Below are 11,506 nucleotides of genomic sequence, written 5' to 3'. Positions count from 1 at the left end.
CTGTACAGCGACTCTACCCTGCCACGGACAGAGAGAGAGAGAGAGAGGGAAGAGCGAGCCAGCGGCAACGAGTGTTTGGTGTGTGGGACTTGGTTTGGTTCGCAGGATAAGCTTCGGCTTCACTCTTTCTGTCACACGGGAGAGAAACCCTTCCACTGCTCCCTGCCACACTGCCCTAAGGCCTTCAGCTCCAAATATAAACTGTTCAGGTAAAACATCACTCCACCAAGAGTTTTTAAACAGTTCCTCTAAAACACTTTCACTGACTAACTTTTTTATCATACTGTACTCTCTCTCTCTCTCTCTCCTTCCTTCTCTCTCTCTCTCTCCTTCCTTCTCTCTCTCTCTCCTTCCTTCTCTCTCTCTCTCTCTCCTTCCTTCTCTCTCTCTCTCTCTCTCTCTCCTTCCTCCTCTCTCTCTCCCTCTCCCTCTCTCTCTCCTTCTCTCTCTATCTCTCTCCCTCCCTCTTCCTCTCTCTCTCTCTCTCTCTCTCTCTCTCTCTCTCTCTCTCCTTCCTTCTCTCTCTCTCTCTCCCTCCCTCTTCCTCTCTCTCTCTCTCCCTCTCTCCTTCTCTCTCTCTCTTCGTTATCCAGGCATATGGCCACACACTCTCCGCAGAAAACTCACCAGTGCTCGTTCTGCGAGAAAATGTTTCACCGCAAAGATCACCTGAAGAACCACCTGCAGACCCATGACCCCAACAAAGAGGCCTTCAAGTGTGAGGAATGTGGCAAGCACTACAACACCAAGCTGGGCTACAAGCGTCATGTGGCCATGCATTCAGCCACGGCTGGGGACCTCACCTGTAAGGTGTGCCTGCAGAGCTACGAGAGTACCCCTGCCCTGATGGAGCATCTCAAGAGCCACTCGGGCAAGTCCTCCGGAGGTGCCAAGGAGAAGAAGCATCCGTGTGACCACTGTGACCGCCGCTTCTACACACGGAAGGACGTGCGTCGCCACATGGTGGTCCACACCGGCAGAAAGGACTTCCTGTGTCAGTACTGCGCCCAGCGCTTCGGCAGGAAGGACCACCTGACACGGCATGTGAAGAAGAGCCACTCTCAGGAGCTGCTGAAGATAAAGACTGAGCCTCCGGACATGCAAGGCATGCTGGGCTCTGGCTCCTCCCCCTGCACTGTCAAAGAGGAGCTCAGCCCCATGATGTGCAGTATGAGTTCCAACAAAGACCACATGCTGGCCAAGACGTTCCCCAGCGGCACCCCCTTCCCCATGGGCATGTACAACCCCCACCACCTCCAGGCCATGTCCAACCCTGAGGTGGGCCACCACCACTCTCTGATGCCCGGCTCCCTGTCCGCTGCCATGGGGATGGGCTGCCACATGGAGCCCCCCCTCCATCCCCCGCACCACCACCACCACCACCATCACCACCACATCCAAAACTCCCCCCCGCTGCCCCACCTGCAGCAGCCCCAACAGCACCAGCAGCAACAGCACGCCCAGCCGCCGCCCAAATACCAGCTGGGATCTACCTCATACCTGCTGGACAAGCCCCTCAAAGTGGAGATGGAGAGCTTTCTCATGGATCTGCAGAGTGGGCTGCCGGGCCACCACTCAGGCGATCATCATCATGCTGCTGCCTCGCCCCCCAAGGAGGGACTAGAGCTCCCCTCAGGCCTGACAGACGAGCTGTGTGGTGACCCCCTCCTGTCTAAGAGCCCTGCTGTCATCGCTGAGTCTCTGTGCACTGCTAACATGGACTTCTCTCACCTGCTGGGCTTCCTGCCCCTCAACCTGCCCCCCTACAATGCCCCCATCAGCACAGCAGGACTAGTCATGGGGTACACCTCATCTGCTGCCTCCTCCTCTTCCTCCTCTTCGTCATCCTTGCGTGGCTCTGAGCCCCACGCCGCTGCCACAGCCGCACCCCTTACCTCTTTGCAACCTCAACCTCAGGAGCAGCATGGCTCCAGCAGGGGCCTGGGTCTAGGGCCCCTGCACCCTCTCCCGCCAGTGTTTAGCTCCAGCCTCAGCACGACCACCCTGCCTCGCTTTCACCAGGCCTTCCAATGAGGGGCCCCCACGCCATCATCCTCAGCTCACTGCCTCACACCCAGGGGGCCAGGGGCCTCCTGGGCTGCAAGGGTGGACATAAAAACACTTGAACACTTAGAAGCCTTAATTGAAGTGCACTAAAGCTTTTGATTGAGCTCCAGAGGAAACTAAACCCCTTTGTTGAAACAAAAAGGAAAAGACGAGAAACTTTCAAACTAAGGAGCTTTTGTTTGGCCTTTCTTTAGCTGTGATGATTGAATCCCTCTTGCTTTGTTGTTGTTTGTTTAGTTGGATCCCCATTTAGCTTTCAGCAGCTACTCTTCCTGGGGTCCACAAAAACACGACAAGTAACAAAACACTGATACACAAGGACAGTCACACGAGTTAAAATACAGGGATGTACAAACAATACATCTAAAAGATGTGTGTGTGTGTTAGAGTGTGTGTCTCTTAGTGTGTCTGTGTTAGTCTGTGTGTCTGTGTGTCTGTGTGCTAGTGTGTCTGTGTGTCAGTGTGTCTGTGTGCTAGTGTGTCTGTGTGTCTGTGTGCTAGTGTGTCTGTGTGTCAGTGTGTCTGTTAGTGTGTCTGTGTGTTAGTGTGTCTGTTAGTGTGTCTGTGTGTTAGTGTGTCTGTATTAGAGTGTGTCTGCGTGTTAGTGTGACTGTATTAGTGTGTCTGTATTAGAGTGTGTCTGTGTGTTAGTGTGTCTGTGTTAATGTGTCTGTATTAGAGTGTGTCTGTGTGTTAGTGTGTCTGTGTTAGTGTGTCTGTGTTAGTGTGTCTATGTTTGTGTGTTAGTGTGTTAGTGTGTTAATGTGTGTGTGTGTGTGTGTGTGTCTATCTGTGTGTGTGTGTGTGTGTGTGTGTGTGTCTATCTGTGTGTGTGTGTGTGTGTCACCTCACAGTCCCCTCTGTTCCATGAGATGTTGTTTCATCTATTTTTTTAAGGTCATTTTTCTGTTTGCTGAGTAACTGTAAATGGAAGGGAGTTCCATGGGACCACGGCTCTGTATAATACTGTGAGTTGTACCACGGCCCTGTATAATACTGTGAGTTGTATCACGGCTCTGTATAATACTGTGAGTTGTACCACGGCTCTGTATAATACTGTGAGTTGTACCACGGCTCTGTATAATACTGTGAGTTGTACCACGGCTCTGTATAATACTGTGAGTTGTACCACGGCTCTGTATAATACTGTGAGTTGTACCACGGCTCTGTATAATACTGTGAGTTGTATCACGGCTCTGTATAATACTGTGAGTTGTACCACGGCTCTGTATAATACTGTGAGTTGTACCACGGCTCTGTATAATACTGTGAGTTGTACCACGGCTCTGTATAATACTGTGAGTTGTACCACGGCTCTGTATAATACTGTGAGTTGTACCACGGCTCTGTATAATACTGTGAGTTGTACCACGGCTCTGTATAATACTGTGAGTTGTACCACGGCTCTGTATAATACTGTGAGTTGTACCACGGCTCTGTATAATACTGTGAGTTGTACCACGGCTCTGTATAATACTGTGAGTTGTATCACGGCTCTGTATAATACTGTGAGTTGTACCACGGCTCTGTATAATACTGTGAGTTGTACCACGGCTCTGTATAATACTGTGAGTTGTACCACGGCTCTGTATAATACTGTGAGTTGTACCACGGCTCTGTATAATACTGTGAGTTGTACCACGGCTCTGTATAATACTGTGAGTTGTACCACGGCTCTGTATAATACTGTGAGTTGTACCACGGCTCTGTATAATACTGTGAGTTGTACCACGGCTCTGTATAATACTGTGAGTTGTACCACGGCTCTGTATAAAACTGTGAGTTGTACCACGGCTCTGTATAATACTGTGAGTTGTACCACGGCTCTGTATAATACTGTGAGTTGTACCACGGCTCTGTATAATACTGTGAGTTGTACCACGGCTCTGTATAATACTGTGAGTTGTACCACGGCTCTGTATAATACTGTGAGTTTTACCACGGCTCTGTATAATACTGTGAGTTGTACCACGGCTCTGTATAATACTGTGAGTTGTACCACGGCTCTGTATAATACTGTGAGTTGTACCACGGCTCTGTATAATACTGTGAGTTGTACCACGGCTCTGTATAATACTGTGAGTTGTACCACGGCTCTGTATAATACTGTGAGTTGTATCACGGCTCTGTATAATACTGTGAGTTGTACCACGGCTCTGTATAATACTGTGAGTTGTATCACGGCTCTGTATAATACTGTGAGTTGTACCACGGCTCTGTATAATACTGTGAGTTGTACCACGGCTCTGTATAATACTGTGAGTTTCCGTGAAGGAGTTCTTTAACCTCTACCACTAGCCTATTCCCCCCTCATCACTTCCCTCCCTCTACTATGTAGTCAGGAGGCAGCATCTGCAGGCCTGAAGGCCTGGTACTTTACAAAGTCAGAATATTAAGAAAGAAATCTTCATTTTAGAGAAAATTGTAAAAAAAAAAAATATATATATATATTGTTACCCAGAAGCCTAGTGACCCAGAAGTATAGTTTTGAAGTGGGTGAAATATAATTTTCTTGCTTTTTTAAAATGTGACTGAACATGCTGGGTTGTCTCTCCCGTGAGTGTAAAAGTCTGAACCACCTACCCAGAAACACACCCTGTCTGTCATCATCATCGTCAGGGGGGGGGGAAGATTAGTGAAGAACTAAAGTGATACTGACATTACCCTCCTCTAATATAGTCTACAACCACACAAAAAAAATATCTGTCTTGAAAAAGTGCTCTTAAAAAGAAAAACTGGAATAACGGATTACTGTTCAGACTCATCAGTTGTGCAGAAAGTAAAAGAAAAGTGAAAACAGAGAGTTGATTTTAACGTTGATAACCAAACACAGCGACCACATATTTAATGAAAAGCAGATGTGAAAATAGCTGAGTCTGTAGAAAACATGCCACGTCATGCATGTTTTGTGTTGTTCCTCAAGAGCAGCACTTTGTTTTTAGCAGAAGTGTCTGTACCTTTAGCAATGTCTTTGGCTAACCACCGTGACCTGCTCAACCAGGGCCAGGCCAGTGAGGATGACCCCATGTGGAGGATATACCCCTCCTATAAAAGCTGCTCTTGAAAACAGGTCATTATTTGACTCATGAGGATTTTTCATTCCTTCGACTGTCCTTCTTCCAGCATTGGTTTTTAACAAGTCAATATGTCACATCCTTTTCCCACCTTTCATATATGAATGATTTGTATTTTTATGAAAACAAATATATATCCAGTGTGTTAGATACATGGTAATAATAACCCTGACATATGTGAATAGAAGACAAAAAATAACAACGACGACAGTTGAGGAAAAGCGCGTAAAATAATGTTATTTGCAGTGTATTAAATATCTCGTCAAAAATGAACATTAGAATTGCTTTTATGTCAGTAAGGTGTATTTAGGCGTATTAAAACGAAGTGTTTTTTTTATGTGGCAGGTTTCCATGTGTCTGTATCTGACATTTTATTGATAAAAAAAGTGGATGGAGTATTTAGCTTTGCCCTTGTAGCTTTTCTCCTCTGGATGTATCGTTTATCTGTTCATGTACTACTAAAACAAAAACCCTGGATTGTTGACTTTGACAAATGTGTAGTTATAGTAGGCTGTTAGTGGCACAATAATCCAGTAGACGTCTTTGATCGTCTCGTACGACTTAAAAAAAAAAGAATGACTGACGTTCTCAGTTTGAAACACAACCTGATTAAAAGGTCTGGCTTTAAGATGCCTTTTTCATATACACTAGCCTGTTGAAAACTTGCGCCCAAAGTTGTAAAACTATAATACGTGCTCTGTATCACCTAAGTGATATTTGTATGATGGAAAATATCAATAATGTCCTGTCTTCGGTCAACAAATGAATGATGTGTTTCACTTTCCTACAGACGTCATGATTGACAGATCGAGAGATAGGCTTTGGAACACCCAGCACGTGGGGTATATAAAGTCCATCAGTCAAAAGAAAGTCAAAGTGTATCTTGAGAGTACAAGGACTGATAATAACAGTATTAATATATTATCCTCTTGGATTGCAACTTTCTCAACTCTCTTTGACTTTGTCTGTTTGAGTACTCAGCCCAGTCCATACGCAACTATTAGTAAACATGTAGTGTCAAGTAGACGCCAAGTATAAAGAAAAGAAAAACTACAACTATATAACATAAAAAATAAAAATAAACTAATTGCTGCTTTTAGCTACAGTTGCTGGGAACAAAGAACATTTCAACATTGCAAGATGTAAACATGCACAGTGGTACAGATTTGAACTGTTTCCTTTCCTGTCTGTACTCCTCCTCACTCAGCTGCTTCCTGGTTTCAGGAGGAAAGGGTCTTAAAGAAATACAATACAATATCCAGAACAAACAAGTCACCAGCCTGCTCTTTGACATTCAAAGCGTGGGACGACTGACGAGGATATTTCTTAGTCGTTTTTTTTTGTTGTTGTTATATGATATGTTATTATCTGTTTGTTAAAACAGGACCTTGAAACAACACAACACATCACCTCATTTTATTTTAGATTTTTTTTTTCTTCCCAAAACCTGGGGAGAGGAAACAAAATCTTGCACAATTGCTCATTAAAATAAATATTTGATTATTTCATTTTAATAATGGTAGAATTGTTATTCAAATTGACCAACCGACCACAGCCTACTATTTGCCTCTTCAGTCAGCTAATTAGACTGACCTATAAAAGTAGTTGACAAATATGTGAAAATAAATACAACTTAAAATAAACATTTGTTTTGGTTGTGACATAGCGCCACTACCAACCAGTACTTGTGAAGTAATACGTTCAGGTATGAATCCCCAAAGTTCATGTTGACACTTCCAATGGGCTGAGAAATGATCTAAAGTAGGAACATTTAATGATTAATCGTGAAGAAATGTGGTTCGCATCTTTGAAAGAATTTGCCTCTTTCTTATAGTGGTAATTGAATATAAATATTTATATAATTGTTTAAAAGCTATGCTTAAAACATATTTTTGTTGTGTACGTCAAGTTTACATTTTGACAGACCATGGCTATATCCAATTCCAGACAAGATTGTAGCACTCAAATTTAGCATTTATCATTTTATTCATTTATTGAGCATTTATTGATTAAAAAAAGAAACGTCAATTGGCATGGAGTTTGTCCTCCCTGGGTTTCCGTGAGCTAATCTGAATTCTAGCACTTTCAATCTTTAAAAAAAAAAAAGTAATTTTTCTTTTAAAATTTCAGCTTATATGTTCCTATGTTTATAATTTTGTATTTGATCCTGTGTATGTATGTGCCATTCGTTTGATGTGTAGATTTGATCAATGTTTGTCTATTTTTCTCCTCCAAAAAGAAACAGTATTTTTTTAATAGACTTTTCACTAATACCTTCTTTCATGTGCCCCCCCCCACTCCCCTCTCAGGCCCGTTGGGTAACCAGCGTTGCCTTCTCTATTGAAATTGTATATAATTAACACAACAACAACAACAAAATATTCTACAACCAAGTATTTGTAACAGATGTGTAATCTAATTGCCTTTCAGAGAGCATGGTGAGCATGACATATCATTGTCCCTAGGACGTCACATCCACGATCTGGAATAGAGAAACTACCAGATTGACCTCTTCTTCAAGGTCAAAAAGACTAGGTCCTGTTTTTCCCCCACATAGTTCCATTTAACAGCACATTATCTGGGGAACACAGTTTTTAAAGCACTTTTATTTTGCAACCATAACAACTGTCTGAAGCATGATAAATAAAGGTGAAATAATACAAACTAATTACGGAAAATGACTTTACTGCTGCCTAGTAACTACAGAATACATGTTGTCTCTAGACAGGAAAAGGCTGGTACTGCTGCCTAGTAACTACAGAATACATGTTGTCTCTAGACAGGAAAAGGCTGGTACTGCTGCCTAGTAGCTACAGAATACATGTTGTCTCTAGACAGGAAAAGGCTGGTACTGCTGCCTAGTAGCTACAGAATACAAGTTGTCTCTAGACAGGAAAAGGCTGGTACTGCTGCCAGGCTGTGCCAAGACAGGGCTTGCTACAGAGAAGGCAGGTCTCCATCTGTCCCAGTTTACAGTAGACCTCACCCCACACATGACAGTTTACAGTAGACCTCACCCCACACATGACAATTTACAGTAGACCTCACCCCACACATGACAGTTTACAGTAGACCTCACCCCACACATGACAATTTACAGTAGACCTCACCCCACACATGACAATTTACAGTAGACCTCACCCCACACATGACAGTTTACAGTAGACCTCACCCCACATATGATAGTTTACAGTAGACCTCACCCCACACATGACAGTTTACAGTAGACCTCACACCACACATGACAATTTACAGTAGACCTCACCCCACACATGACAATTTACAGTAGACCTCACCCCACACATGACAGTTTACAGTAGACCTCACCCCACACATGACAGTTTACAGTAGACCTCACCCCACACATGACAGTTTACAGTAGTCCTCACCCCACACATGACAGTTTACAGTAGTCCTCACCCCACACATGACAGTTTACAGTAGACCTCACCCCACACATGACAGTTTACAGTAGTCCTCACCCCACACTAATAATTCATTGGCAAAAGAACTAAAACTAAACTAAAAACTAAAAACTAAAACTAAAGTACTTTTGGAGGCAGCTGTAAATGCTACGTTTTGCACAGCTAGCCTTGGTAAGTGGCCTTTTCAGGAGTATTTCAGCAGTTCTTCAGTCTCATCGGGATGACATAATCATTTTATCCATCCCACCTGTTTTGGAGAGACAAGCTCTGCTAAACCTCTGCTGAGATACTCCTGAGAAGGCCTACCTCTGACGGTGGTGTTACACCATGATTCAAACCATCAAATAGTTCATTAGCATCGTTACTGGAAACGTTGTGGAAGTAATATCTCACCTTAAACTTTGACTGAGTGCCGAGCGGATGTTTTCGCTACAGCGCCTTGTTGTTGGTTCATTACCTCGACTGCGCCTACTAGAGATGCATTTGTCTTCACCTTTCCTCTGTACTAGTAGGTGCAGAACACACAATTTAAGGGAATTCTTTAATAAAAAAAAAGATTCTTTCCATTTTTAAGTCAGAACCTGTTTTTGGATTTCATGAATGCTTTCTTTTGTTGTTGTTGTTGTAGTGAGAAACTGGGTACTGTCTGGTGAAGACAAGATTCACATGTAGTTTTACATTTTTTTTTTAGCTTAATGTATGTCCTCCAAGCTCTTTGTGTATGATGTTTAGTGACATCTCCTTTATGTTTAGTACTTTTTACAGCCACCTCTGGGGGGGAAAGGGTCATCCTTACACTATTTTATATAGCATGGAGTTGATCAACTACAGGGAGAATTGTATAAAAAATATTCTTCAGAGAAAAACAGCTTTTTTTTTTTTTGTTTCATATCTCACATGCAATCAGTTGCTGCAAAGTGACAGATGTTGTATATTGGTTGATCCAAAGAGATGACATAACAACAAACCTATTTACTGATTGTACAGTACATTGTATCTTTGAACTGTCATGTGTTATGTTATTAAAATACAAACCCACGGTTTCATACTTTGGTTGTAAGTTTTACTCCTTTTTGTCTTTTGAAAGGAGGATGGTTAGTACACTGAACATTGGAAATGGACTCAACAGACTCATGTTGAAAAAGACACTGAACATTCCTAGAGAGCCCGACACCACATTGCTCTACACAGATGATTTGACACACTGGACGTTGCTAAGGGACTTGTTGCTAAGGCCATTGGACAACCGTAATTACAGTATGATGTCATACAGGATGATGTAGCTAACCTATAGCTACACAGACAGCAACACTCACAAATACACTTCCAGGTTTCAGACTGCGCTATACACACAAAAAATAGAAAATCAAATATGCTTTTTAAGATTTTTTTGCTGGGCAGCCACAAGGTTGTTAAAATGTATAGGAGGGTAGCATACTGTGATCCCACAATGTGTAATCTGATCCCTACCTGTCAAGACCCACAACATACAGAAGAGGACAATGTGTAATCTGATCCCTACCCGTCAAGACCCACAACATACAGAAGAGGACAATGTGTAATCTGATCCGTACCCCTCAAGACCCACAACATACAGAAGAGGACAATGTGTAATCTGATCCCTACCTGTCAAGACCCACAACATACAGAAGAGGACAATGTGTAATCTGATCCCTACCCGTCAAGACCCACAACATACAGAAGAGGACAATGTGTAATCTGATCCCTACCCGTCAAGGCCCACAACATACAGAAGAGGACAATGTGTAATCTGATCCGTACCCCTCAAGACCCACAACATACAGAAGAGGACAATGTGTAATCTGATCCCTACCCGTCAAGGCCCACAACATACAGAAGAGGACAATGTGTAATCTGATCCGTACCCCTCAAGACCCACAACATACAGAAGAGGACCATGTGTAATCTGATCCCTACCCCTCAAGACCCACAACATACAGAAGAGGACCATGTGTAATCTGATCCCTACCCCTCAGGTTTAATTAGTCGTTTGGGATACACCGTCTAATAAAATGCTCCCTTGCAACAACAATAATTATAAATTATTAAAGATAAGAATATGAACAAAAATGTAAATGTCTCAGTAGAATAGAATAAACGTTTTAGCTTAATTATAATACAGGAAGGTACAATTTATAGTCTAATATTTACACATGTTTTGGGTAAGGGGGGGATTGGAGGGAAAATGTTTAAATGGTGCAGTATTTAGCAATCATAATAAGAGTCTGGTAGCAGAGTGTGTGTGAGAGAGAGAGAGAGAGAGAGAGACAGAGAGAGAGAGAGAGAGAGAGAGAGAGACACAGAGAGAGAGAGAGAGAGAGAGAGAGAGACACAGAGAGAGAGAGAGAGTCAGTGCAGGTGGTCAGTTCAAGTGTTCAGCAGTCTGATGGCTTGTAGTTAGAAACTGTCTCTGAGCCTGTTGGTATCAGACCTCATGCTCCGATAGCATCTACCCGACGATAAGACGAACAGCTCGTGGCTGAGGTGTGTAGGGGCCTTGATGATGCTGCGTGCCTTCCGCAGGCACCGTTTCCAGTAGATGTCCTGGATGGGTTGGAGCACGGCCCCAGTGATGCTACTGGTCAGGACACTGGAGATGGGGCAGTGGTAGTACTTGAGGACTGAATTTCTTCAGTCGCCTTTAGGAAGTAGAAACGCTGTTGCGCCCTCTTGACAAGAGTGGTGGTGTTATAAGTCCTTTGTGAATTGGACGGTGAGGAACATAAAAACTGCTGACTCGCTCTACTGCCGTCCCGTGGATCGGGGCATGTACCCTCCTCTACTTCCTGAAGTCAACAATCAACTCCTTTGTATAGTTGAGGTTGTTCCAGTTCCAGCCAATATCCAGCAACTTCCCACGGCCATTGGAAGAAGAGTGGGGCAACATTCCACAGGCCACAATTAACAGCCTGATCAACT

General features: G+C 43.4%; 1 protein-coding gene across 2 annotated transcripts in view; it reads left to right on the top strand.

The window, feature by feature from the left end:
• The window catches only part of LOC110531265 (pleiomorphic adenoma gene-like 2), a 51,362-nt gene extending 48,804 nt beyond the window's left edge, over nt 1–2,558 (top strand). For both annotated transcript variants that reach the window (XM_036988888.1, XM_036988889.1), the window contains exons 2-3: nt 1–209; nt 594–2,558. The exon at nt 1–209 is cut by the window's left edge. In XM_036988888.1, coding sequence (XP_036844783.1) covers nt 1–209; nt 594–2,034 — 1,650 coding nt within the window. In that variant the 3' untranslated portion in view covers nt 2,035–2,558. The remainder of the gene's footprint in view (nt 210–593) is intronic.
• Nucleotides 2,559–11,506: the final 8,948 nt, after the last annotated feature.

This window comes from Oncorhynchus mykiss, chromosome 9 (genome assembly GCF_013265735.2).
Source record: "Oncorhynchus mykiss isolate Arlee chromosome 9, USDA_OmykA_1.1, whole genome shotgun sequence".
NCBI lineage: Eukaryota > Metazoa > Chordata > Actinopteri > Salmoniformes > Salmonidae > Oncorhynchus > Oncorhynchus mykiss.
The sequence above is the reverse complement of the archived record's forward strand: the minus strand, read 5'-3'. Positions and strand labels throughout refer to the sequence as shown.